General features: G+C 43.1%; 1 protein-coding gene across 5 annotated transcripts; it reads right to left on the bottom strand.

Annotated features, from left to right (window-relative positions):
* Positions 1–10,547: 10,547 nt before the first annotated feature.
* RANBP1 (RAN binding protein 1) lies at positions 10,548–25,010 on the bottom strand. 5 transcript variants are annotated; one of them, XM_081893483.1, is made up of 7 exons: positions 24,758–25,010; positions 21,736–21,872; positions 20,746–20,903; positions 19,896–20,024; positions 18,459–18,521; positions 16,698–16,889; positions 10,548–11,056 (listed from the first exon to the last, which is right to left on the bottom strand). In XM_081893483.1, exons 1-7 carry the CDS (start codon positions 24,770–24,772, stop codon positions 10,938–10,940), a joined length of 813 nt encoding a protein of 270 aa, XP_081749609.1. In that variant the 5' UTR covers positions 24,773–25,010; the 3' UTR covers positions 10,548–10,937. The 5 variants fall into 5 exon arrangements, with proteins under 5 accessions (XP_081749609.1, XP_081749608.1, XP_081749610.1 ...); XM_081893482.1 differs by having other exon boundaries at positions 10,548–11,059; positions 24,758–25,009; XM_081893484.1 differs by having other exon boundaries at positions 10,548–11,059; positions 16,698–16,880; positions 24,758–25,009.
* Positions 25,011–26,069: the final 1,059 nt, after the last annotated feature.

The raw sequence follows: 26,069 nt of genomic DNA, 5'->3' as shown, positions 1-26,069 counted from the left end.
AGAGTCCGAGAGGCACCCGAGAAAAGAGGGAGAGGGAGAGGGGGTCGGGGGGAGAGAAAGAGAGAGACACACGCGAGAGAGAGAAAGAGAAAGAGAGCGAGGGAGGTGAAGCCCTGGCAATGCGGAGACGAGGCAGGGGAGGGGGGAAAGGGGGTAGGGAGGAAGAAAAAAAAGAGGGAATGAGACAGAAAAGAGGGGGAGGGAGTGAGAGAAAAAAGAGGGATTGGGAACAGCTGACCTCTCCAGCACAGGAAATCCCACCCACACCACAGGCCTGCCCACTCGGCTGATGTCAACGAGCCCCTTAAGGTAGAACTGCGGAGAGCGCAATTGGAGAGGGAGGACGCGCGCAGGGAGAGAGGCGTTAAAGGGGCCAGGAAAGCGCCGCCGAGGAAAGGCAGTCCCTCGCCTCCCTGCCCTCAAAGGAGCTGCAGTTGGTCCCTAGCTACCTGGCCGGGCTTTAAGGCCCCCGCCCGCCACGGAGGGTCCCTCCCGCCAGCTTAAAAAAAAATAAATGGAGAGGTTTTGATGCTTGCGATGGCAGAGCAGCGCGCTTTCAAGCTGGCGGCGTCTCCTGCGTGCGCGCCTGGAGAGCTCGCCGCGAAAAATGGAGCCCGGTGGGAAGGGAATGCAAGCATTGCCTCCTTTAAAATGTGTTTATTTTTTTAGTGGAGGGGGGTGATCTTCAAGTTTTGGAGGTCACCTTGCAATGCAGAAGCTGTTGGAATCAGGGCTTGGGCTGCGCCAGGGGTTTTCTCTTCCTAGGAAGAATAACCTCCAGTTTGTTTATGGCGTTGAGGTCGCGCCCCAGAGCAGCCTTGTGTTGGGTCAAGCCAAAGGCCTATCATCCTGCTGTCACAGGTGCGCCTTGGATGCTTCCTGAAAGCCCACATGCAAGACCTGAGGACAACAGTCTCTTCAGCCCTTGCAGTTCCCAACAGCTAGTATATACCGCCTCCGATGGTGGAGGTAGAATATAGCCAACAGGGCTGGCCTGTCTATGAGGCAGCTGCCTCAGGCGGCAGAATCCACCAGGTGGCAGCTTCTGGGTTTCAGTAAGATCTTGCAGGGCTCTTGCAAGATCTTGCTGGATGCCGCCACTTCTCTGGTGCCACTCTGGCTGCCTCTGCCCCTGAAACAAGAAGTGGCTGCAGTGGTAGCTTCCGGGTTCTGGTGAGTTCTTGCCCTGTGAATCATGATGTTTGTTCACGCTATGCAAAAAACACAATGTTTGGAAAACCCCTTGAAGCCAGAGACGCTTCTCGATTCCAGCAGCCGCTGTGAGCTCTGCCGGCAAAAATCACGATGCGGGGAAAACCGTGAAGCCAGCCAATGCCTCTATGTAGCTCCATCCTTCTTTCAGACATCGTGATATATCAGTATATTGCAATGTGTCACAATGTTGAAAACCAGGTATTGCCCAGCCCTACGGATAACTTTGTCCTCCATGAATTTGCCTAATTTGGTCCCGGTCCCTAAGGAAGTTAGATTAGCTTCAACCAGAGCCAGGGCCTTTTCAACACTGGCTCCAGCCTGGTGGAACGCTCTGCCTCATGAGACCAGGGCCCTGTGGGATCTGATTTCTTTCTGCAGTGCCTGTAAAACAGATTTGTTCTGCCCGGCCTTTGGCTTGGAGCCAATTTGATTCCCTCCCCCCTTTCTTTTTTCTTTTTCCTTTCTCCTCCTGTGATGAGGCTGCATTTTAATATTTTAATGTTGTATTTTAATCTTGTTTTTAAGTTGTATTCATTCAACTTGTTTTTATTATTGCTTGTTAGCTGCCCTGAGCCCGGCCTTGGCTGGGGAGGGCAGAGTATAAATAAAAAGTATTATTATTATTATTAGTCCTCTTTCAAGGCCATCCAAGTTGGTAACCATCATTGCCTGCTTGAAGAGCGGGTTCCGTAGTTTAACTATGTGCTGTCACTTCTTTTTGTCTCCTCCATCTTCCATCATTCAGCTTCACTGCATGGCCTTAGGTTCTATTATTGTGAGATTTGCAGAACTCGTTCACCAAAAGTCACACTGTACATCGTCTTTTGCTTGGCGGTGAGCAGCTGCTGCAGCTTCCTGGACATACAGCTTGATCAGTACATGTACCGATTTACGACTGACTCCGTCATACTGAACTACATGGTGGTATATGAACATGCGTTTTTATGTGGCTGTAGACAGTGGTGGTTGGTGGTGGTAAGTGGAACCAGAGCTAACTAAGCCAGCTAACTCTAGCTTCCCCTCCATCCTGCTTTTTGATGAGTATTAGGAGAGCAACACTGGAGGATATTGACTGCCAGTTCCTCCCCCTAGGTTGGTTTTAAGTTAGAAGGCAGACAGGGAGACAGGTGCTAACAAAGGGGAGACTGAGGTTGGTGGGGCAGCTCCAGATTTGCCCTAAGGGATTAGCCTCCACTGGATGAACACTCTTAGGATACTGCTTCCAGACTGAGCTTCTTATCTCCTGTATAACTGGAAAAAAACAAATATATGACAGCACACACCAATGTTTGTGGCTCTCTTCCCAGCTCCAGCCAAGAGTGTTGTTAGGGACTGACCCAGGAAATCTAAGCCCTGGGGCTTTGGAGCTGTGCCCTGGCTCTTCTATCCCATTCTCCTTCTTAAAAAAAAAACCTTTTTGGGTGGTACTATCCAAAGTAATGCTAAAGTAAGAGCCATTTAGTGATATACTTATCCTACCAGAGGTGGTTTTAGGATAGCCCAGAAGGGGGCGCCACAACGTCGTAGCAAGAAAGGCTGGGGTCACCAAAATTTAGTGGTGTCCAGTGTGCCACTGAAATTTGAGCTACTGAACAGAGTACAGTCCCCCTTCTTCCTTTTTAATTTTTACTTTGCTTACAGGGCAGCTGAGCACACTGCAAATGTGATACCTGGTAGCAGATACTACTAACTTTGATTGATTAATTTAAATGGCCCTATGAGTCTAACCCATCATCTATCTAACCTGTGCTTTTTTATAGCTGCTATAAAGGCAGAGGCACACCTTTGTGGAAGATGGATCCGATCCACCAGTCGAGTGGAAATTCCTTGGAGGTGCATAGCACCTGGACTGTGGAACTGAAAGGCTGTAACGTTGTGATGCCTAACATGTTTTTCATTCTAGGTCAAGAAGCCCAGCTGATGCAGCGTGGCTGTTCTGTTTATGGCAACAGAGTGGGACCATCCAGAGGAATGAAAGCGACATTATAAATGGCTTGTTCTTACTATGTCGTGATGTTAACATAGGGGATGGTGGGAAGATTGGAGAGGCAAGTGACGTTATGTCTGATAACCATTCTTTTCATGCAGGATGTGTGCATGGGTCTTCCAGATTGCTGATGTCTGACACGAAGATGGTCAGGTGTACCAGTGCTCAGGACAAAGCAAAAGGAGGAGGCAATATGGCGCCCTATTGGTGATGATGACAGTGACAAGGCGAACTCAGAAAAAGCCAAGATGCCAATGATTGGATCTGACATGTGGGTTCCAAAGTCACAGAGCGATACACTCGGCAAACATAGTTTGCAAGGCATTTCCCTGGATTCAGACAGAGTTTCTGATGGGAACTGTGACAAGATAAACCTGGAAAAAGCCAGGATGCCAATGGATGGGTCTGACATGTGAGTTGAGATGTCACGAGGCAGGGAGCATAGATTCTTTCTGGGGCAAGGCTTGTACAGAGTACTAAGGCCTAATAAAGGTAAAGGTAAAGGGACCCCTGACCATTAGGTCCAGTCGTGACTGACTCTGGGGTTGCGGCGCTCATCTCGCTTTCTTTTTTTTTAAAAAAAATAATTTTTATTCATTTTATAAACACATAATAAAAAACAAACAAGACACAAGACAAAAACATACAAAACATTTGAATCATAATCTTATTTTCATAACCCTTCTTTCCTCCGACTTCCCCATACCTCCCTTTCGCTGCATCCTTATTTTACAATTCTTTAGCAACCCTTTAGTCCATTTATCTATTAGTTCCCTTTCATTAAATTTCCTTAGACTTATTAGTTACAGCTGTAATTCTCTAATTCTTACCCCTTGACATCTTAACATTCCTCAATTTTGCAACAATTTTTGAGATATATTTTAAATTTCTTCCAGTCCTCTTCCACTGTCTCTTTCCCCTGGTCGCGGATTCTGCCGGTCATCTCTGCCAGTCCCATGAAGTCTGTCACCTTTGTCTGCCATTCTTCCAGAGTAGGTAGTTCTTGCATCTTCCAATACTTTGCCAGAAGAATTCTTGCTGCTGTGGTAGCGTACATAAAAAATGTTCTATCCTTCTTTGACACCAATTGGCCAACCATGCCCAGAAGAAAAGCCTCAGTTTTTTTAGGAAAAGGCCACTTAAGGACTTTCTTGATTTCATTATAGATCATTTCCCAAGAGGCTTTAATCTTTGGGCAGGTCCAACCAAAGGTGGTAAAAGGTACCTTCAGACTCATTACATTTCCAGCATTTATTATTGGGCAAATGGTAAATTTTTGCAAGCTTGACTGGGGTCATGTACCACCTGTAGATCATTTTCATTATATTTTCTTTTAAGGCATTACATGCCGTGAATTTAATACCAGTGGTCCATAACTGTTCCCAGTCAGCAAACATAATGTCATGACCGATATCTTGTGCCCATTTAATCATAGCTGATTTCACCGTTTCATCCTGTGTATTCCATTTCAACAACAAGTTATACATTCTTGACAAATTTTTTGTATTGGGTTCTAACAGTTCTGTTTCTAATTTTGACCTCTCCTTCTGAAATCTTATTTTCCTGTCCTGCTTAAATGTCTCATTTATCTGATGGTAATGCAACCAATCTCGGACTTTGGACTTTAATTTCTCATAAGTCTGAAGTTTAACCTTCTCACCGTCTTGTTCTAGAATTTCACAGTATTTTGGCCATTTAGAATCCATATTAAGTTTTTTCACCGCCTTAGCTTCCATTGGTGACAACCACCTGGGAGTTTTACTTTCCAACAAATCTTTGTATCGAATCCAAACATTATATAATGCTTTCCTGACAATATGGTTTTTGAAACTTTTATACACCTTTGCCTTGTCATACCATAAATATGCATGCCAACCGAAGTTATTATCATGCCCTTCCAAATCCAAAATGTCTGTGTCTTCAAGAAGTAGCCAGTGTTTCAACCAGCAAAAAGCTGCTGATTCATAATAGAGTCTTAAGTCCGGCAGGGCAAAGCCCCCTCTATCTTTTGCATCAGTTAAAATCTTAAATTTTATTCTGGGCTTTTTGCCCTGCCAGACAAATTTAGATATGTCTTTCTGCCACTTCTTGAAGCAGTCCATCTTGTCCAAAATCTGTAATGTCTGAAATAAAAATAACATTCTAGGCAATACATTCATCTTAATAACAGCAATTCGGCCTAACAAGGAAAGTCTCAACCTAGACCATATTCTAGATCTTTCTTTACTTCTGTCCAACACTCATCTCGCTTTCTTGGCCGAGGGAGCCGGTGTACAGCTTCCGGGTCATGTGGCCAGCATGACTAAGCCACTTCTGGCGAACCAGAGCAGTGCACGGAAATGCCGTTTACCTTCCCATCGGAGTGGTCCCTATTTATCTACTTTACACTCTGACGTGCTTTTGAACTGCTAGGTAGGCAGGAGCAGGGACCAAGCAACGGGAGCTGACCCCGTCACGGGGATTCGAACCACTGACCTTCTGATTGGCAAGTCCTAGGCTCTGTGGTTTAACCCACAGCCCCACCCGCATCCCTAAGGCCTAATACCGAGATGATTTTACTCACTAGGGAAGTTGAGTGCAATGCAAAATGGGAGGAAAATCAGGGTATTTTCCTAGGCTACCCCATTGCTGAAGACTTAGATACTAAATCTGTTACTGTTCTAAACAGCAAGTACTCTGAGTTGAGTTCCACTAATACAGTGGAGATGCGCCAGGTGCGCAGGTGAGGAGCTACGAAGGGTGAAATGCTCACCAGGTATGCTCAGGAGTTTGCTAACACAGCTGTTGCAGATTTAGCTGTGGTTAGTGGCTCGACACAGGTCTTGGAACCCGGAGTCTTGAAAGGGGTACAGGGTTTGTCCTCGAAGGACGGGAAACCACGCCCAAAGGCTGTAAGGATAGACACTGTTTCCTTGGAGAAGGAAGCTGGACCACGTCCAAAGGCTGTGTGTGCCAACACTGATTCCTCAGAGAGGAACAGGGCTAGGGTTCGAGTCCCAACAAAGCCAGGTGTGAGACTTCCTGATAGTCAGAAGGGTTAGGATGCCAAGACTAGTAAGAAGTGCAAGACGGTGAGGCCCAAGGCCAATCCAGTTGCAGGTAGTTCCAAGGGTGGAACGGGTGATACAAGGGTATACTGTGTGTATGACATCTGTATGGTTGTTGCAGTTACGCTGATGACTGCAACACAGATCATGAATCAGGGGAGGATGTTAGAATTCCTGCTCCGTGATTACAGTCATGGGATTGTTGTCTTATCACATGACAGTGTATGTTTTGACTCGATAGTTCTATGATTCTAGATGTTGGGGCCCCCATCAGTTTCCCATCACTTGCTACATTTTTTAAAAAAGACGAGAGGATGCCAGCGACTGACTCGGGACTCTCTCTTGCAAAGCAAGTACTGTGAAGCAAGCTTATTGACCCTTTCCACTGCTAAGTCACATTGATCCCTGACCACTTTTGCATGACTAAAGGAAAGGGAAGCTGTTGCCTTCCAGATATTGTTCCTGAGTCGCAACTCCCAAGATCTCTGACCCCTGGTCACACTGGCTAAAGTGGATGAGAGGTGCTAGCAGAAGTCACAGGCTTCTCATCCCTTGACCCAAATGGTATTTTTCAGCCCCCAAAAGCTGCAGAAAACTCTCCAAAAGGTATAACATTTTAGAAAGGGAAAACGTGTGGACTATTTGAAAAACTATTGTAAATAACCGAAAACATTAGCACGATTAAAATAGAACAAGCAGTTAAGAGACAAATGAATGGGGAATTTTAAAGGGGGAAGAAAAGGGAATAATTAGAATATGCAGTAGCAAATATTAAACATAAGAAACCATTGGGCGGGGGGGGGGGAGTTGACCCAATGGGTTGGTTTTATTGAATTTGTATTATTGTTGTAAAATTGAAAAATGACATTTAAAAATATTCCGTTTAATTATCCCAATCTTTAAGGGTGAATGTGTCCTTGTTTTCTAAAAGGCCAGGCACATCTGATTCACATCTGATAATTAAAGTTTCAAAGTAATTATCTCACCTGCACAAAATGAGTGTTGGGCAAGGCCCACTTTCTGCAGAATACAGAGCATTTACAGCTTAATTACTGCTGCAGCCCTCAATGCTTATTTAATTATGAATCAATGTTCTTGAAACATTTATTTCCCTGGTGCCATTTAGGTTTTTTCTTAAGCCAGTACTATTCAAAGCACTCAAGTCACATAACACAAGTCCTGGCCCAACTGTACTGGCCAATTAGTTTCCTGGCCAAATTCAATGTGACTGTTTTCACCTTTAAAACCTTACGTGTCTCAGGGCCCCAATATCTCACGGACCACCTCTCCTCAATTGAACTGACCCAGACCCAAGTCCCTTCTGTGTGTTCCCTCTGGGGGGGGGGGTCCAGAGGGTAGCAACATGAGAACACTCATTTTCGGGGATGGCTCCCCGCTTGTGGAAAGCTCTCCCCTGATGCCATCATTACATACCTTAAGGTGCCAGGCAAATTTTTTATTTTGCAAATGCTTTAGCTACAGTGGTACCTTGATTTAAGAACAGTTTAGTTTATGAACAACTTGGATTAAGAACGCTGCAAACCCGGAAGTAGGTGTTTTGGTTTGTGAACTTTGCCTTGGAAGCAGAACGTTTCACTTCCTGCTAAGTGTGAATTGAGTCCCCTGCTGCTATGGGAAAGCACGTCTTGGTTTAAGAACGGACTTCTGGAATGGATCAAGTTCATAAACCAAGGTACCACTGTATTCTGGACTTAAAAGTGGGTGGAATGTTTAGATCCCACCTTTTTTTTCTTAAAGGGACTTAGATTTGTTTTTCTTTTATGTCAGTTTCAAAGCATTCGTTTGTTTATATATGTTAAATTGCTGAGTAACCTTTTTAAAAAATAGTAATATTCCCATTCAGACTTTTGTTCATGGAATTAGGTAGTTCTGCAGACATTTCCTAAGGCAGTGTAAATTAATTTTAGGAGCCTTGCTATCAACATATGCTTCCCAGAAGTTCACATAGCACCTCTATGAATATATCCTTTTACACACAAAGTTTGTGAATAACACAATTCAACCTAGAAAGAGTTCATAGCTTAAAATTGCAGCAACCAGGCTCCAACTCACCTCCTAATTTTAAAAAGAGAGAATTAAATTATAACACCTCACTTTAGTATATTTATTATGTATAGAGAAGTTGAAATATTGTTTATAAAGTTCTGCTGTATGGCTTCGGTTCATTTTTGAAACATTCTCTTCCATAAAAGCATAACACGTGAGTATGAACAGACAATGTACCGCCCCTCAAAAAAAATCCAGTCTTGGTTCAACATTTGAAACCTCCAGATTTTACACTGGAGGCTCACAAAACTCTTCCTTCTGCAAAGTTAATACACTAACACAGACAAGCACACCTTCCTTCCTCTCTGCTATAAAAAAATCAAAAATGTGAAATACATTTAACATCCAAAAAGCGCTCCAACCTCAACATGTTTTATGATCAGCAAATGTACCATATAAAAATCATGTCACCTGAATGTTTTAAACAGTTATAAACAATCACAGGTACAAGTCAGAGGATGTGAAGAAGTATACAAATGTGTCCTGAGACAATGTATTTGAAGGAAGGCTTGGTTGCAGCAAAGAGGGTGCGTTAGCATTGAAAAGGTCACATGGCGATATGGCTAGTTGCCATTTTCTGTTTCTGTAACATCAATGTATATCTGATGTTATAAGAACTATAAAAAAGCAAGAATGATGATTACAGTTAAATTTATTTTGAAGTTAGTTTGGTGAGCAAAATTTCTCCCTTTAACAAGATAAATCAGAATCCACTTATGGTGACTTTTACAGATGGGAGGATCTGAAGAGCAATAGACAATGCCCTTTTAACCTTCAAATGCATTACTATCATATATACTGGCAAGAGTCCTTAATAAGGGATTTGTTGAGGTATTTCTGCAGGTCTTATTCCCACCCCCACATAGAAAAGTCCGAAGAAATTCTAGCAGTCTTGACAGACTCAGCCATAAGAATCAAACATGACAAGGGCAAAATGCTATGCAGCTAACAGTATGCACAAGGGGGGGGGGGGGGAATTAATCATAGAATCGAAATCCAAAACAATTATTGGAAACAGAAAATCAAGGAAATGTTTATAATTCTAGGTAAAGACAAGAGGACACATTCTAAATCCATTATATTAAGTGAAAGATTCTGCCACCCAGTTTCACGTGAAAAGGCTTGCGTTTGAAGTGTTGTGCATACCATTACGAATAGGAAAAGCAACGCTTCACATCTACACACATGCACACTCAATATACAGTCGATGTGTACCTGGGAGGCTCAGACCTTTAAAGACTGCATCAGTTATTCTCACCTCTCAAGTACGTTAGACAATCTATGTGTTTTGAGGAGACCCACACAGTTAACAGAAGTGGGACAGTATAAATGTATAAAAAATGGACTTGGACTGAGACAAGCCCCAATCCAGACACACACACTTGTGCAACAAAGACCTGGATACAGGAATATCATTGGCATTGTCAGCAATCATTGCCTGTTTTGCAGTAGAAGTGTAAACTTGTGTGCCAAATGCAGTCAGTCACAAACACCCTTGGCTGTTCCTACGTAGAGATCGAAAAGGACTTCCATGTGGAAGTAAGCTTCCACATAAGACTATCCTTGCAGCAAATCCTGCAAGATAACCAATTTTTATTATCAGTGGCAGAACAAGCGATAGAACATCTTAGTTTAGGTACATGGCATTGAAGTTTAACGTTAAATCTGCCCGAGGTTCTATCCCTATGAGTGATGCAGAGTCCTGAAGCCCCATTAAGATTAAGTCAATTCCCCCACCTGCAAAAAGCACTAGGGTATGCTATCATTAAGACAGCAACAAATAACAGGGTATGTAATACACTAATCTTAATACTTGTGTTAAATGGATAGCTTAAACTGAAGATTTAAAGAGATCATAGTGAACTGGGCTTCGTGTCCCATCTATTCCACAAACCGCTTGTGATCCTAAAGTTTTCCAGGCAGCACATTCTTGTTCTGCATGGAGAAATATTTGAAATATAGTAAGGTCTTAAGCTTCATGGTTGCCAACCAGAATCACTTTCAGCCATGGCAAATTCAGAACGTATGTTCTGCCATGCTCGGTCAACTACAAAGGCCATTAGAAACCATAAGTATGCTGAAATCCATTGGAGGATTATGACATTATATTATAAGGGGTACGCCATTTTCCGTAACAAAGTTTCACGAAACACGTACATTCACTCAAACCCCACTTACAAGGAAAATATAGAGTATCTTGTTTCATTCATTAACAGCTTTCAGTCACAGTATATGAGAAACATCTTTATTACCTGCACTTTTTCTACTGGTATAATTCAGTTATACTACATCTCATCTAAGATATGCACTGAAAAATATAACCCAAGGTAATAATTGCAGCCACACATCTGAAGCATACAGAAAATTCAGTTCTGTCCTTTGACACCATTTTCAAACTTTTATTCACTCTCTTGGATGACTATAAATAAGTGTTTCCACTATGGAAAAGAAAGTTTAGCACAGTACATTTTCATGACTGGGGAATGGATTTTTTCTGAAGATCTCTTCAAAAAGGGCAAAAAGTTAGAAAAAAAAGTGAATGTTGTAATACAGTTCTTTATAAAGTCCCTTGTAAAAATTAAAAAATTAAGAAAAAAATAAAACACAAGGCCCAAGATGATTTATTGCTTTTCTTCAGTTTTCTCCTTGACTTCTTTCTCCGATTCTTTGATCTCCTCCTTTACAGAAAGTTCTTCTAGTTTCTCGGCAACTTTATCAGCACTATCATTTTTTTCTGTTCCTGCTAAAAAATGTTTAAAGATATTATTAGACAGTGCAGTAGGTAATATGGAAACATGTCAAAAAGATCTGAGAGAACAATATAGTATTTTGTATGGTGTAATAATGCAAGACAGTCAGCGTGGCGAATGCTGTGATTTGAACAACAGATAAGCCAGATTCAAAGTTCCACTTAATGGGAGAGCCTTGGGAACGCTGTTACATTTCTGCTCAGCTTACCCGAGAGGGATACTGTTGTAACATGCAATAACCTAACCTATGTGTATTGCCCCAAGTACTTTGGAGGAAGCAGGGTAATTTGGTTAGGATAAAAGACACGCAACTACAGGCCCAGGAGGGAAGAAGGAAAAGGCATTGGTTGGTTCCTGACTTTCCAATTTCTCACAGGCAGGTTCTTTTAGCACTCAGATCATAAGCAGTGGAGTTTTTAAAAAAGACACAGTGGTATCTCTGGATGCGAACGGGATCTGTTCCAGAGCCCCATTCACATCCTGAAGGGAACGTAACATGTGACTGCGCGTCGCGTTTTGCCGCTTCCGCACATGGCGTCATTTTGAGCGAAACCCAGAAGTAACGCGCTCCATTACTTCCGGGTCGCCATGGAGCGCAACCCGAAAATATTGATCCCGAAGCTACTTCAACCCAAGGTTACATTATTTGAAAAGTAGAAGCTCTCTATTGCAACATGTCTATGTTTTTATGCCTTCAGGATAATCTGCAGGAAAAAGTAATGCTTCATAGTTTGAAAAAACATTAACTCAAAGGGGGAGGGGAGAATCTCCCCTCCTTACCCAAAGATTTTGAATTGCTAACTATTAATACAATTTTAATTACAAAGCAACTAGCTATTCCACTGTAACAAAATGCTGCAAGAAAGAAATAATTTTGGAATGTTCTGCTATATATATATATATATATATATATTTGCTTTCGTAGATTTTCACGGGTACAGGAATGCAGGATTTGGTGTCCTCGGGTGTCTTCCCGTGTAAAAGTTGGGGTGTCTAGGCGACGTTTCGACGAGGTCTCACTCGTCATCTTCAGGCTGGTGCTTTCGGCTTCTTGTTACTGGAACAGAGCTCTGTTCCAGTAACAAGAAGCCGAAAGCACCAGCCTGAAGATGACGAGTGAGACCTCGTCGAAACGTCGCCTAGACACCCCAACTTTTACACGGGAAGACACCCGAGGACACCAAATCCTGCATATATATATATATATATATATATATATATATATATATATATATATATATATATATATATGAGAATTTGTATCCATGCAGAGCTATGACGCAGCTGTATGAAAACCAGACACTTCAGTGAGAATAACACTTCACGTCCTGATGAGTACATAAAAAGTCAATTGAATACTAAGAGTCTCTCTTAAAAAATCCCAACATCAAGATTTTAAAAACTGGTAACATTTCTATACTTCAAATTCATCAGTAATAATGAAGCACCTGGAATCATAGAATTGTGGATTGGAAAGGACAAAAAGGGTCATCTGTTCCAAGATCAATTGAAACGGACTTCCACAAATAGGGAAAGTGTTCACAACATCCTGGATTACTCTAGCAGGCCTAAAAAGCACCGTGACTGAATATTGCAGTCAGGCACAGAGTGAGCCTGCTATTAAGCATAAAAATGAAGATTGCTTACCTGTTAATCATGGCCCTGAACACTTGATGTAAGAGCCCTGTGCAATCAGACCAAAGGTCTATCTAGTCTAGCATCCTGTTAGGCCAACCAGATACTTATGAGAGGCTCACAAGCAGGACACAAATGCAACAACACTCCTACGTAACTCCCCCATTATGACTAACAGCCATTGAGAGCATCCTCTACGACTGCCTGATCCTCTTCTAAAGGCATCTGAGTTGGTGGTAATTATCACATATTGTGGTAATAAATTCCGTACCTATACAGTGGCACCTTGGTTTACGAATTTAATCCGTTCCAGAAGTCCGTTCTTAAACCAAGGCGTGCTTTCCCATAGCAGCGAGGGACTCAATAACAGGAAGCTAAACATGTTCTGCTTCCAAGTCAAAGTTCACAAACCAAAACACCTACTTCTGGGTTTGCAGCATTCTTAATCCAAGATGTTCATAAACTAAGCTGTTCTTAAACCAAGGTACCACTGTATGTGTTTCGCAAAGTACTTCTTTTTGTCTATCCCGAATCTCCATCTGCGTTCTTAAGAGGAAGTCGCAAAAATTCAACTTATCCTTGATCGTGGCTACTGAGCTACTTATTGGTTATCTGCCATCAGGCTGCAATCACTCATATCACAACTTCATTTCCTTATCAGCTGCTTGTAGGGCAGAGACATCCAACAAGGTGACAGAGATCCAGGTGTCAATCGTGTCAATTGTGGCTGAGAGTTCCCTGGTCATAAGAACACCATGTTTGATAGTGAACGTCCAGTTTGACTAGTGAGTGATGCGCAAGGAACTGAGATCAAGCACTGAAAACATTTTCTTTAGAAAAGTATAGTAAGCCCCACTTGTATCAAATGGAGAAAACAGTTGAGTACAGTCGTACGTTGGTTGCCAAACGTAACCCATTCCGGAAGTCCATTCGACTTCTGAAAACATTTGCAAACCAAGGTGTGGCTTCAGATTGGCTGCACTCAACCGGAAGCTGCGTCAGATGTTCGGCTTCCAAAAACATTTGCAAACTGCAACACTTACTTCCAGGTTTACGGCATTCGGGAGCCAAAATGTACAAGTACCAAGGCTTTCAGGAACCACGGTATGACTGTAACTGAGAAGAGATTCCTTTGCTTCCCCTCTTATGTCAGAAACAGAAGCAAGGCACAAACACTGAGGGCCATTTGAAAAGAAGAAATCATGTACAGGCAAGCCAAGAGCATCAGAGCACAATGGAGTTCCCCTAAGATAAAGAATGCTGTACAAGTTTTTCACTTCAACATGTAACATGCCATGCCAAGGTTATCATATGAAAGACCTGCGATACCCTGGATGATCTGTGTGATTTGGATAGCTGATGGCTTTAGCACAACTCAAAAAATACCACTAGCTTGTCAGAAAAGCTTATAGGATGCTGGAAATGGGAACGGCTTCAAACATGCAGGCCCCCATTGTCTCTTTCAGCTACTGTAGCTAGGGATGTAATTTGCTATGTCTCTGTTTTTAACGCGAAAAGCTATTATCCTGCCTAGGGGTGGTGAAACTACTGGTTGAGAAACATATTTCTTGGAAATACTCTGAACGTAGAAGTCACTGTTTTTAAGAAACCTCAGGCTTTGAGCTGTGTTTAAATTTCAATAAATTTGTTATGTACTAGAATAATTACATGCCTGGCCAAGGGAAAAGGTGCTATCTATAACACATTCCTTAATTATATAGAATTATAGAATGCCATTAGTTGGTCATCCTTTTTCTGGCTTATATATTTAGGAAATGTTTTGTATTTTTCTACTTTTATACAATCATAGAATTTAGTTGGAAGGGATCCAAAGGGCCATCTGCTCCAATCCCCTGCGATGAGGAATCTCAACGAGATCATACATAACAGAAGGCCATCAAGCCTCTGCTAAAACAACCTCCAAGGAAGAAGAGTCCATCAACTCTCATTGGAGTCTGTTCCACTTTCAAATAGCTCTTATTGTCAGAATTTTCTTCTTTTGTTTAATTGGAATTTCCTCTTGTAACTTGAATCCATTGGTTCGGATCCTAGCCTCTGGAGCAGAAGAAAACAAGCTTGTTCCCTCTTCTATGTGACAGCCCTTTAGGTATTTGAAGATGGCAATCATAACTCCTCTCAGTCTCCTCTTTTCAAAGCTAAACATACCCAATTCTCTCAACCATTTCTCATAAGGCCTGGTTTCCAAAATCCTGATCATCTTGGTTGCCCTCCTCTGCTTGTCAATAACCTTATTAAATTGTGGTGCCCAGAACTGGACTTGGTACTCCAGATGTGTTCTGACCAAGGCAAGACCAACAGAGCAGGATGAATACTTCCTTTGATCAGAACACTATTACTTGCCTTGGGAGATTTGAATTCATTTAAAATAACTAGGTGTTCCCATGCCACCTCTTTTCGTATTGTGGGCTGCAGGCTCCCTCCTTGCAACATTTATTATTCTGTTATCACCAGGTTGGGCACTGCTTTTCCTTTGGGCAAAGTAGGTATTGAGCAGTTCTGCCTTCTCCGTCACCCAAAAAAATTTCTCAGTCTTTTCCATGCAGAGGACCCACTACTTGCTTGTTGTTCTTCTTGCTTTGAACATAGCCAAATAAACTTACTTTACTTTAACGTCTCTTGCAAACCTGAGCTTTGGCCCACCCGACCTCCCTGCAACTGTTGGCTACTCTCCTTTGTGATTCCCCCTTTCTTCCATTTCTTATATAAGTCTTTCTTAAATCTCAGCTCATCTGTAAGCACCTTATGCAGCTACATCAGTTTGTTTAGAAGTTTCCCACTTTTCTTGTTGGAATGGTCTGCCTTTGTATCTTCAATATTCCACTTTTTAAAAAACTCTCATTCTTCTTGGACTTCCTTCTCTCTTGAGTATTTCTTCTCTTTTGAGTATTCCTTAAGCTTTTTGAGATTTAGCCTTCTTAAAAGTCCAGAGCACATGTCTGACTACACTCAGATTTCTCTTGCCTCTGTATCATTTGTCGATCTCTTCCTGGTAAGTAACAGGTCCAAGAGAGATGATCCTCTTGTTGCTTCTTCCACCTTCTTGCAGTTTCCTGCCCTTCAGCAGGTTTCTGGAGCAACACCTCCATTTCCTGTGCGCAAGTGAAGCTGTTATCCTCAGTACCAGGTGTCTCCTTGTAGTCTGCAATGTCCTCTCCCTTTCTCAGGGTTTAATTTAAAGCTTTCCTGATCAGGTTCATAAGACTCTTAGCAAAAGCACTCTTGCCAACTGCCATGGGGTACAACCCATCTCTTGCCAGACATCCTTCCTCAAAGAAGAAGAGAACATGCTCCAAGAAGCTACACCTTTCCTGACATCACCTGTGCCACCAATACTTTACTTCCAGCATTTTCCTCTTCCTGTGCCCCAATCTTCAACAGGAAAGAGTGATGAAAATACCACCTGTGCCCCAATGCCCTTCAGCTTCCTGCCCAGAGTGTCAACGTCCCTTGCTATTATGTTGAAGACTACATCTAGCAGAATCATTTGTACCCATGAATCAGAAGGGGTTGTCACTGTCAGTGAGCTTTATAAAACTTGGCAACCTGTCTGTCACATAGTGAATTGTTGCGCCTGAAGACAGTTCACCACCCAATACATCCTGTTAAACCTGCACACTGCTGCCTCTGCCCCCCTCAGCAGGGAGTCACCTACCACCAACACACTTCTCTTCCACCTCTGGGGAGTGACAGGAATTGTTCTGCACACTGCACCTTCCACCATCACTTCTATGTATTCTGAGGTCTGCAACTACTGTACTTGCTCCTCTAGCCCAGAATTGGTGTCCAAGTTGAGGGCATGGAATTGATTTTGCAGCTCCAGTGTCAAAGCATGGTTCCTGACAGTACTGCTTCTGTCTGTCATGTTCCTCCGGGCATTCGTTTCCTGCAATGGGCAATCTTCCTCCTTCCTAGGGGCACCCCACCTCTGTTGCTGTTCCAAGAGAGTCCACTCTGCTCTAATGAGAAATTCCTCACCTTGCCCAGTAGCTTGAAGTGTGGCTAGGCGGGTCTCAAGTTGCTCTATCTTCTCTTTCAGCACGGGAATCCGCTTGCACTCCTTGCAGGTGTAGTTTTCCACATTCTCAGGCATGAAGACAGACATGGCACAGGTGTTGCAGGTCACTTTAGTAGCTCCCTCGCTGTCCATGTCTCTTGGTCCTATGTACACTATAGCAAGTTAATTTTCTTATATACAGGTGTTAACAGAAAATTCTTTAGCAGTCACTGGCTGTGTTACATGCAACAATAAGTGAATATCCTTGGCTTAATAAATCATACTGTGTACACGATGCGTGCTGGTGCACAGTTCTGCTCCCACTTCATTCCTCCCCTGACATGAACAGTTAAACAAACTAGAAAAGGAATAATTTAGAACTGTGTCCAAACCAGGCTTGTGGTTTGTTTCTCCTTATGAAAATCTTATCAGTTCTCAGCACTTTATAAAGGTAAAGGGACCCCTGACCATTAGGTCCAGTCGTGGACGACTCTGGGGTTGCGGTGCTCATCTTGCTTTATTGGCCGAGGGAGCCGGCATACAGCTTCCAGGTCATGTGGCCAGCATGACTAAGTCGCTTCTGGCAAACCAGAGCAGTGCACGGAAACTCCATTTACCTTCCCGCTGGAGCGGTACCTATTTATCTACTTGCACTTTGATGTGCTTTCGAACTGCTAAGTGGGCAGGAGCAGGAACCAAGCAACGGGCGCTCACCCCGTCGCGGGGATTCGAACTGCTGACCTGATCAGCAAGTCCTAGGCTCTGTGTTTTAACCCACAGCGCCACCCGCATCCCACAGCGATTTATACTGGCTAATTGGTTTCCAGGTTCAGTTCAAGCCTGAAAACCCTTAATGACTTGGGACCTGGATACCTTAGGAACCACTTTCTTTCGTGTGTCCCTTCTCACCTAGAACCTGGGGGACAAGACTGGTGTCTGCCAGTAGTAGTGCTTGATTTGTTTAACCATGCATGTGAAACAGATTAAGGTTGAACGCACTAGCACAGAGCTCGTACAAGTACAATTTATTAAGTCCAGGCTCTTTGCTTGTTGTGAACACAGTCAATATGGCAAATGAGTTAGCCATCGCTGGATATGTAAACAATGTGTGCTGGACTTCTTATGCAAAGACCATGTATCTTGTTTATATTTCCAATTGTTCTCCAAGATTACATAATGTTTTTTGCAACTGCCATATTTTTAGTACCTTACCTGAAAGCCAGATTGTCTATCCTCAAAACAGCATATAAGAGAGTGCTAACAATGCACAATTTGCTTCTCGCTTTAGCAATAAATTGATTTGAATAAAGTTAACAAAACTTCATTTTCTACAATCAACTGCCTGCCTACTGTTTCATAAGAAGGATTTCTTAAGTGTCTGAAAGTCAGTTGCTCTGACATGCAAAAAACGAGATAGCATGTCACTTTCTGACATTGCTAAGCTGTGGGGTATGATCAAGAAATTCTAAAATGAGGTAAACAGCAAGACGAGACAGTAACGCTGAAACGTTCAGAGATGCATGTTGCTGAAGATAATGGAAAAAGGCAAGACCGCCTCAGTGCAAGCCTCTTTAACTCTTACATTTCTGCTAAAGTAAATGAGGATCTACAAGAGGGTCTAAAACGTGGCATATCGTACATATATAAAATGCTAGTTATTCTGACAGTTCAGGGGTTTTTGCAGAATTGTTTGCAGTCTCCTGACTGAAGTATTCCTTCATCAGAAGAAAACAAATTCTTACCTTTCTTTCCCTTGTCAACCTCATTTCTGCATTCTTCAAATTTTGCCTTAAATTTCTGTGCATCTGTTTTAAGGAAATAAAGTATCATAAAATATGCTGCAATGGATCTAGACACAACTTAAAGTAAATAACGTTTTTTTCTCTGGTACCTCAGATTGCATAAACACTCATCCTCTTTGTATCAAGACCAGAGCTTTTCAAACTTTTGATGTTTGCAAGACACTTTTTAGACATGCATCATTTTGGGACACAGTAATTCAGTTTTACTAGCAAACCAGAGGTTAAACTAACCCATTTCCTGCCCCAGGAGGAGCATGGAGAATGTTTGTGTGACACACCTACATACTGCAGCTGACAAACTAACGTATCGAGACACAGTTTGGAAAGCTCTGGTCTTGACAATGCCTATGATCTAGTAAAGCCACATGCACATATGCAGTCTACAGAGTATCTGAGTTTCTAGGACTGTTTATACATTTCAGTGTAAAATGCACTCTTTGATGTTTTGCTGGACAAGTAGGTGCAGTGGAGATTTGTATCATAAGACCTACTGATTAACTAGATCTTAAACTAGAGTTCATGTACTAGCATCACTGCCAGATTTTTCTTTAATAGAGTTAATATTAGCAAAAAGGATTTCTGATAAAGATAGCATATCAATACTTTCATAACTATAATACAATGGAAGTTGTCTGGTGGTTTACCATTACACAACATTAGCAAAAATGACCACTTGAGGTCACTGTTGCTCAATGCTAGATAATGAAAAATGTCATTCATCAAAAAAGGCATTTTTATTCCATAGGCCAGAAAACAAGAAACAAAGGCCTGTGTCTGATTTGCTTTCCCCCATCCCCGACTTCAAGTCCGTAAAGCCAATTTCACACTAGGCACAGAAAGTAAGGTTGTGCTCCATTTCCCTGGGTTTACTGAATGGCTTACATGCAACAGCTAACTATGCTCCTCACTGGCACACCACGAGAAGGAATCAACACAGAACCTGAAGGTTGCTATGGCAGTAAGTCAATACTTTTTATAGAAATAACAGCTACATTTGGCCAGGACATATGAGAGCAGAACACAATAACCTTTGCTTCCACTTGTTAAGAGGCAAGGATTTAAGGACCTCTAAAATCCTATCAGTCCAAAAAGTAAATCCAGTATACTTAATTTGCTTGCCCACAATTTGCATGTGACCTATAAAATTTTTCTGAAATAGCCCAGACTGCCTACTTTATAGAAGTCATGAGACGTGCTCTTTAGGCCTGTCAACCCTGTGGAAGTATTAACAGAGTACTAGCACAGAGGATACGCCTGTTTCATTACAGAAAAATGTGATGCAATGAAATACAAAACATTCAGTTTACACCCACTTCACATGTCTTCATACATACAGAGCAATTTTAAGTGATCAAAGTTATGTTGCTTTTAACTTACTTTCTGCATTTAAAAACCGAATTGCCAGAAGTTCTGGCTTAGGACTCTCATCTGCGAAATCAGCATGTGTATTCCACACCCATGCCCTGTCACTTCCTGCATTGGGCTTCAGCTCCATTACAGGTGTAACTAGAAAGGAAAAGCCGGGGCAGGAAGAGAGAGAAAATAGTAGCTGGGCACAGGAAGTACTAGAGCAAACAACACAGCCTCCTTAACTCTGCCTGAAGATCTCTACCTTATCGGCATAAAAGATTGTTAAAAATGCATTTAAGTTCTAGTCTAGCCTATTTATCAATGAATGCATGCCTAGATTTTATTCACAATTAAGACTGCATTCCAGAATCTTGACGCTACCCTTTAGGACTAGTTTTCTGAAACCCTACTACATAGTGTGGCATGTTTTTCATGCTATTATTGTTAAGACGTGAAGGTTTCACTGCCATTTTTGAACTAAAGAAGGTTGGACTATAAGTGACTGGGCCATGTGTAGTTTTCTTCATTTGCACAGCACGGTTCCCCTGCCTTGCTTAAAGCTATTTGCATGCCTTTGTGAAATATCTCATGTCTGCTTGTGGCATACTGGATTATATTTGGAGGTTGTATCTGAAAGACATTTGCTAAGAGAAGGTAAACTACATAAGCTTCTTGATCCTTTTAACCTCCAACATCGCACCAACTGATGATGCAGGCAGAAGCTCACTGTGCAAGTGGCCTTGGGTATAACGCTTCCTTAGTAACCAGAACCAGAAGGACCTTCACCACCTTCTGTCCCTATTATTAATTTCCTTTCTTGCTATTACAGCAAAATAAGTAGTACTGTACAACAAGTGCAGTGTACCAAATCACATACTGTAATGATTTGCACAGATTTTTAGGGTTTTATCTCTCCTCATCAAGAGACGAATGGTCCCCTTCTCTTTGTGCTTCAGAAGCTTTACATCACCAGTGCCTCGTTCTTTCCATTCGGGAAGATCGTTTTCCGATGCGAAGCGGAAGAGTTTTGCTCGCCTTTTGGGGAGGGAGACACAAAATGAAAACAAGGCATAGCTCAGTTTATGCATGGAACTTTTTACCAGATTTTTCACAGAACTGCGATCTCTTAACATTAATGCTCCATATGAATGTACATTTGATATGCTTCCCTCCCCTAGACCATTTGTTTCCCCAATATTTTCTCTCAAAAACACACACACAAGTTGTTGTGGGGGACATACTAATCCTTACTAAAGACAGTAGTACTAGGCTTCTATTTACTATAGGTACATTGGGAAGAAATAGCTGTTGGAACAAGATAGTCTCTCTTTCCATATGTGTATGTATTTTTATAGTATTGCTTTATTTTGCACTTTCAAGTTGCTTTGGGGCATTCTGTTGTGGGATGTGATTCATAAATTCAATGAACTGGCCTGAAAATTGACATTCCTTATATGATAGAAAACACTAGTTTCTGCCACAGAAAAGGAAACCAACTTTGCACTCCTCGTTTCTAGGTAAGTGGATGACTGTTCAGTAAAAAGAAAGAAAGAAAAAAGATAGCCCTTCTATCTCACTGAGAATTGCTACAGAATAAAGCCTTAAGTTGCTGAATACAGACTACCACGTTAAAAGTTTGGCCATTCGAAGATTTACAATGCCATCTAGAAAAAGACAGTTGTACTGACTCAATCCCATATACCAAAGCTTGGACACTATTTTCCGACATTTTGGTGGCCTAATAAAGGCACTGCCCTAGACAACATGTATGCCTTGCCAATGTGCACATGCTGCAACCCACCAGCATATTAATATGCCCCAACCCAAAGTTTGGAAGTTACTGACGCACCATTCTTATTGTACTTACATCTTAAAGAGTTCTTCCTCATCTTCTTCAAGAGTTTTAATCTCTTGCTCAGGAAGAGAAACTATGGGCTCAAACTGAGGGTCATGGTTAGAATCATCTACGTTGTCAGGTGCTAAGTCATGCTCCTCATGTGTGTCCTGTGGAAAAAGTCACATGATGAACCTTAAAACAAAATTGCTAAGAGGCTTGTGATATTTAATTCAAAAAGACCCCCAATAATAAAAATGCAAGATCTTATGAACTTGCACATCTTAGCCATTTAATCCAATTTCTCTATTTTGGTCTGGAAGTGATAGTTGCATTCATTTTACTAATTAATGTAACAAGTATATACATCAGCCAGCCTAGGCAAGCAGGAATTCCATGCTGATGAGTGAGCTGGTGGAGGGGGCTCCACCCCTCCTCTAGTCTGCTTGTTAGAGGTGGCTTGCAGCCCACACTTTCATCCTCACCACAAAGAAATGGGAGCTTTCCCCTCTTTGGAAGCCAGCAACTTTAAGGGCTGAGGACATGGTTCACTCATCTACACGCCTTTTGATACCAATGACAATGCGGTGCTCATGGATTAGCTCAGTGTTAAGAACTGGTGGTATTGTTTTTCATTGGTTTTTTCCTACTCAAAGGACCAGTTTCAGAGTTGCACTGAGTGACTTGGCCTCCTGATAATTATGTTATGGGATGTGCAAGGTGCCATCTTCTCTCCAATGCTGTTTACTTACATGAAGTTGCTTGAAACAGTAATTAGGAAATTGGAGTATATTGTCATCAATAAGCTGCTGACAGCCGCCTCTATTTCTCAGTAACATCTGAGTCAGGTGAGGCCATACAAGTCCAGAACCAGTGCCTCAATGCAGTGATGGTCTAAAACTGAATCTGGACAAGGCAGAAGTCCTGTGGGCAGGTGGTTCCCAAGTCAGAGAACTGGAATGCTGGCCTACCCTGGATAGGGCTGCACTCTTCCAAAGGAGCAAGTGTGTAACAATGGGATGTTTTGTCAGCTTTGAACTGAAGGACCTGCTGGGCACAATGGCTAGGAGTACTCCCCCACCCCAGCTTTGGCTAGCGCACTAGCTATTATCATTTATGAACCAGGACAGCCTTGCTACTATGCCCCATGCATCAACCACCTCAAGACTGGATTACTGCAATGTGCTCTTAAGTGGGGTCGTTCTTAGGGTTGGTCTGGAAGCTGCAGCTAGAGCAAAATGCAGTGGCTGGGATGCTGACTGAGACATCCTACCATGTATATACAATACCACTCTTAAAAGCAGGCATAGGCAAACTCAGCCCTCCAGATGTTTTGGGACTACAACTCCCATCATCCCTGACCATTGGTCCTGTTAGCTAGGGATGATGAGAGTTGTAGTCCCAAAACATCTGGAGGGCTGTGTTTGCCTATGCCTGCTTAAAAGTGTGGCAGTGGCTGCTAATATGCAACTAGAACAGGTTTAATGCTTTGGTCTTTACCTACAAAGCCATTAAAAAACCTAGGACTAACTTACCTGAAGGAGCACCTTTCTGAAAATCAACCTGACTGGTCACTAAGATTCTTGAATCATGTCACTGTCTACAGAGGTGCTTTAAACTGTGATTAGAAGGTCGGTCTTTTTCAACAGTAGCACCCTCTCTGTGAAACCAGCTCCCTCTGAATACACCTACATTTATACAATTCTAGTGCTTGATGAAAAACCATTTATTTTCTGAAACTTTAGCTGGGCAGTAATGCCAATTTTTAACTTACCTGTTGTTGACCTAGCAGCTGCTGTTTAATCTGAATGGTGCCTGCTTGTTCTTACATATAAAAAGGCAATATAGAACAACTAGGATGCCAAGGACAGCAGGATCCTCCCAAGGACAGGGGATTGTGGTGTTAAGTTAATGTGTCTATTAGCAATGTGAGGCATCAGAGATGGTACAGCAGCCCCAACGTTTTTACTTAGTGATCAAAAGATGGGGGTAGAAACCAAATCAAGGAAATACAAATATCACCATTTTAAACACAGTTTTCTCTTTGTAGAGTATGCACAACAAAGTTCCTAAATTAAAACTGGTATTGTGGGATTTAAAGCGGTTTTACTGTGCTTAGTAGCTATTTTATCTTCTGGGCCAATTGTCAGATTTTAAACTGTACCCTCCCACTGTTTAGTTTTGCTTTCCTACCCATCCCATTTCTTCTATCATGCCAAATATATAAACGAGCAAATCCTCAGCCCCTTTTATACTGTGAAGGCCTGCGGCCTTAATGGCTTCAACTGCCTCTTCCTCCAGCCAAGCGGGTGCACAGGATTGCATCCCTAGAAATACTTGGTAAGCAAGGCAAAGAGCAGCAGCAGCCACCTTCTGCATCCTGTTTGAAGCCTTATGGCCCTGATCGCGCTTTCAATGCGGGTGTTCTCCCCGATACATTTTAAAAATGGAAATACTAACGAGAGGACATCGCTGTGACAAAACCGGACTCTCCGAAGGAGAAGCGGGGATGGGCAGCGGAGCACGTGGGGCGGCCTCCTCCTCCTCCAGCAGGCGGGGAGGGGGGGGGAGATCTCAGCACACCCACACACCCCGGGGCTGGAGACAGAGAAGGGCCCAGTACACCCCCACTCCCCCCCCCCAAAAAAAGAGGGGGGGGGAGGTTTATAGAAATTATCACAAACCCAAGGGAACGCCACGTCCCAGCAAGCGCGAATCGCGCGCAGCACGTTGCTGCGGCGGCGGCCCTGCCTGCGCGCCTTGGAGGAAGATAGGAGGCCCCAGGCCTTGTTAAGACCGGGGGGGGGTGGCGGGGAGAGAGAAACGGCTGCCAGGCAGCGCTGAGGCAGCCCGTGGAAAGCGGGAAGAGAAATAAGGGGCGTCAACGGATTAATAAACCTGAGGTGGGGGAGGGGGGATGAGTCAAGAGGGCGGCCTAGTCTCAGGCTTTCTCTCTCTCCAACCCCCCCCCCCGCCCCCGGGACCTCCTTTAACTGCTCCCCGCTCTCGATTTCGAGGCTCGCCGGCGCTTTTCGTCAACCCTCTGGAGTCTCACCTTCGTCTCGGCCATGGCGGGGGCTGGCGTGGCGTCGTCTCTTTCCTAAGGCTCGCGTGAGGCGCGTCTCTCGTCAAATGTAGCCGCCGCTTTTCTCTCTCCCGTTTCCCGCCGCGACCTTTCCCTGCCTGGCTTTTTCGCCCCGTCCGTTCGACCGACCGTGCGCCCGCCTCCCGGCCTACACTTTCTGCCTCGCACGCTCCTTCAGCGCCGCTGCTCCGCCTCCTCCTCCGTCGCTCGCGCTCCCCGCCCCCTCCTTCCGCCCCCCCTTCTTTCCCCTCATTCCCGCAGCCCGCGCCGTTGCCGCAGGGGCTGATGGGAAAACGAGGCTCTTTAGTTCCCTCACGAGGGCTCGTGGCGCCATTGCAATAAGAGAGAGGGAAGTGGGTTGGTGTAGCGCTGCCAGGCAGGCAAGGGAGGCGCGCGGGCAAATGAGATGACGGACTTTTTTATTGGTTTTCACAACATTATAAACAAACACATGCAAACAAACAAACAAAAATCACAGCCTTATTAAAAATCACACTTTTTAACATTGTTAAGTGACTTCCTCGCTTCCCCTTGGTTGAATTTCATTGCATGTCCTTTTAACGGTTTTCCAAATCAGAGTTCTTAAAAAATAACATCCTTAGATCTTCACATTATGAAATTAAGCATATTAATTCATCAGTTAGCTTCAATAAAATCCTAAGCCAATTAAGTATCTGCAAGCTGTTTTCAGCTAATTTACCTTAACATATTTAACTAAGTGATCATTAAATTTGGAGATGACGGACTCTTTGCTGGTTCAGGCCCATGCCAATGGCCCACCTAAGTCCAGCATCGTATCGGCCAGACGCCTGTTGTCCTCAAGCAGGACACGAGCGCAGCAGCAGCAGCGCTGTAATAATAATAATAATAATAATAATAATAATAATAATAATAATAATTTTTTATTTATACCCCGCCCTCCCCAGCCAAGGCCGGGCTCAGAGCTTGGTAGAAACAGCCTGCAGGCATCCTGAATGAAATTTCATTTTGTGTAGCCGGAGCCATTACGAAAGATATAAAATACAAAAACACACACAAAATAAAAACCAGACATTCTGTCAGATAAGAGCTTGGCGGCCGCCCTTCTAAAGGCATTAACCCAAGGGAAAAAAATATTGTCGCTCTAAAAGCAAAACTGGCCATTTTTCTGAGGCAGAGGAGGACCCGTCCCCTAACAAAAAGTGAATCAAATGCCCACTCGATCTCCAAACCAAGAGACCTAAATCTTTGAAAAAAGGCTGGTCAGAAATCCTCGCAGATTGGGCAAAACCAGTAAGTAGTG

This window comes from Podarcis melisellensis (assembly GCF_964234715.1).
Source record: "Podarcis melisellensis genome assembly, chromosome: 16".
Taxonomy (NCBI): domain Eukaryota; kingdom Metazoa; phylum Chordata; class Lepidosauria; order Squamata; family Lacertidae; genus Podarcis; species Podarcis melisellensis.
Note: the sequence above shows the minus strand (reverse complement) of the source record. Positions and strands in the feature narration are given on the sequence as shown.

Bases quoted from the DNA above. Each gene is read 5' to 3' on its own strand.
- RANBP1 (XM_081893482.1), bottom strand. The intron at 16,890-18,458 runs GTAAGAATTTGT...AACTTGCTATAG, and splicing joins GGTTGACAAGGGAAAGAAAG to TGTACATAGGACCAAGAGAC. The intron at 11,060-16,697 runs GTGAGGAATTTC...AACATTTTTTAG, and splicing joins ACTTCAAGCTACTGGGCAAG to CAGGAACAGAAAAAAATGAT.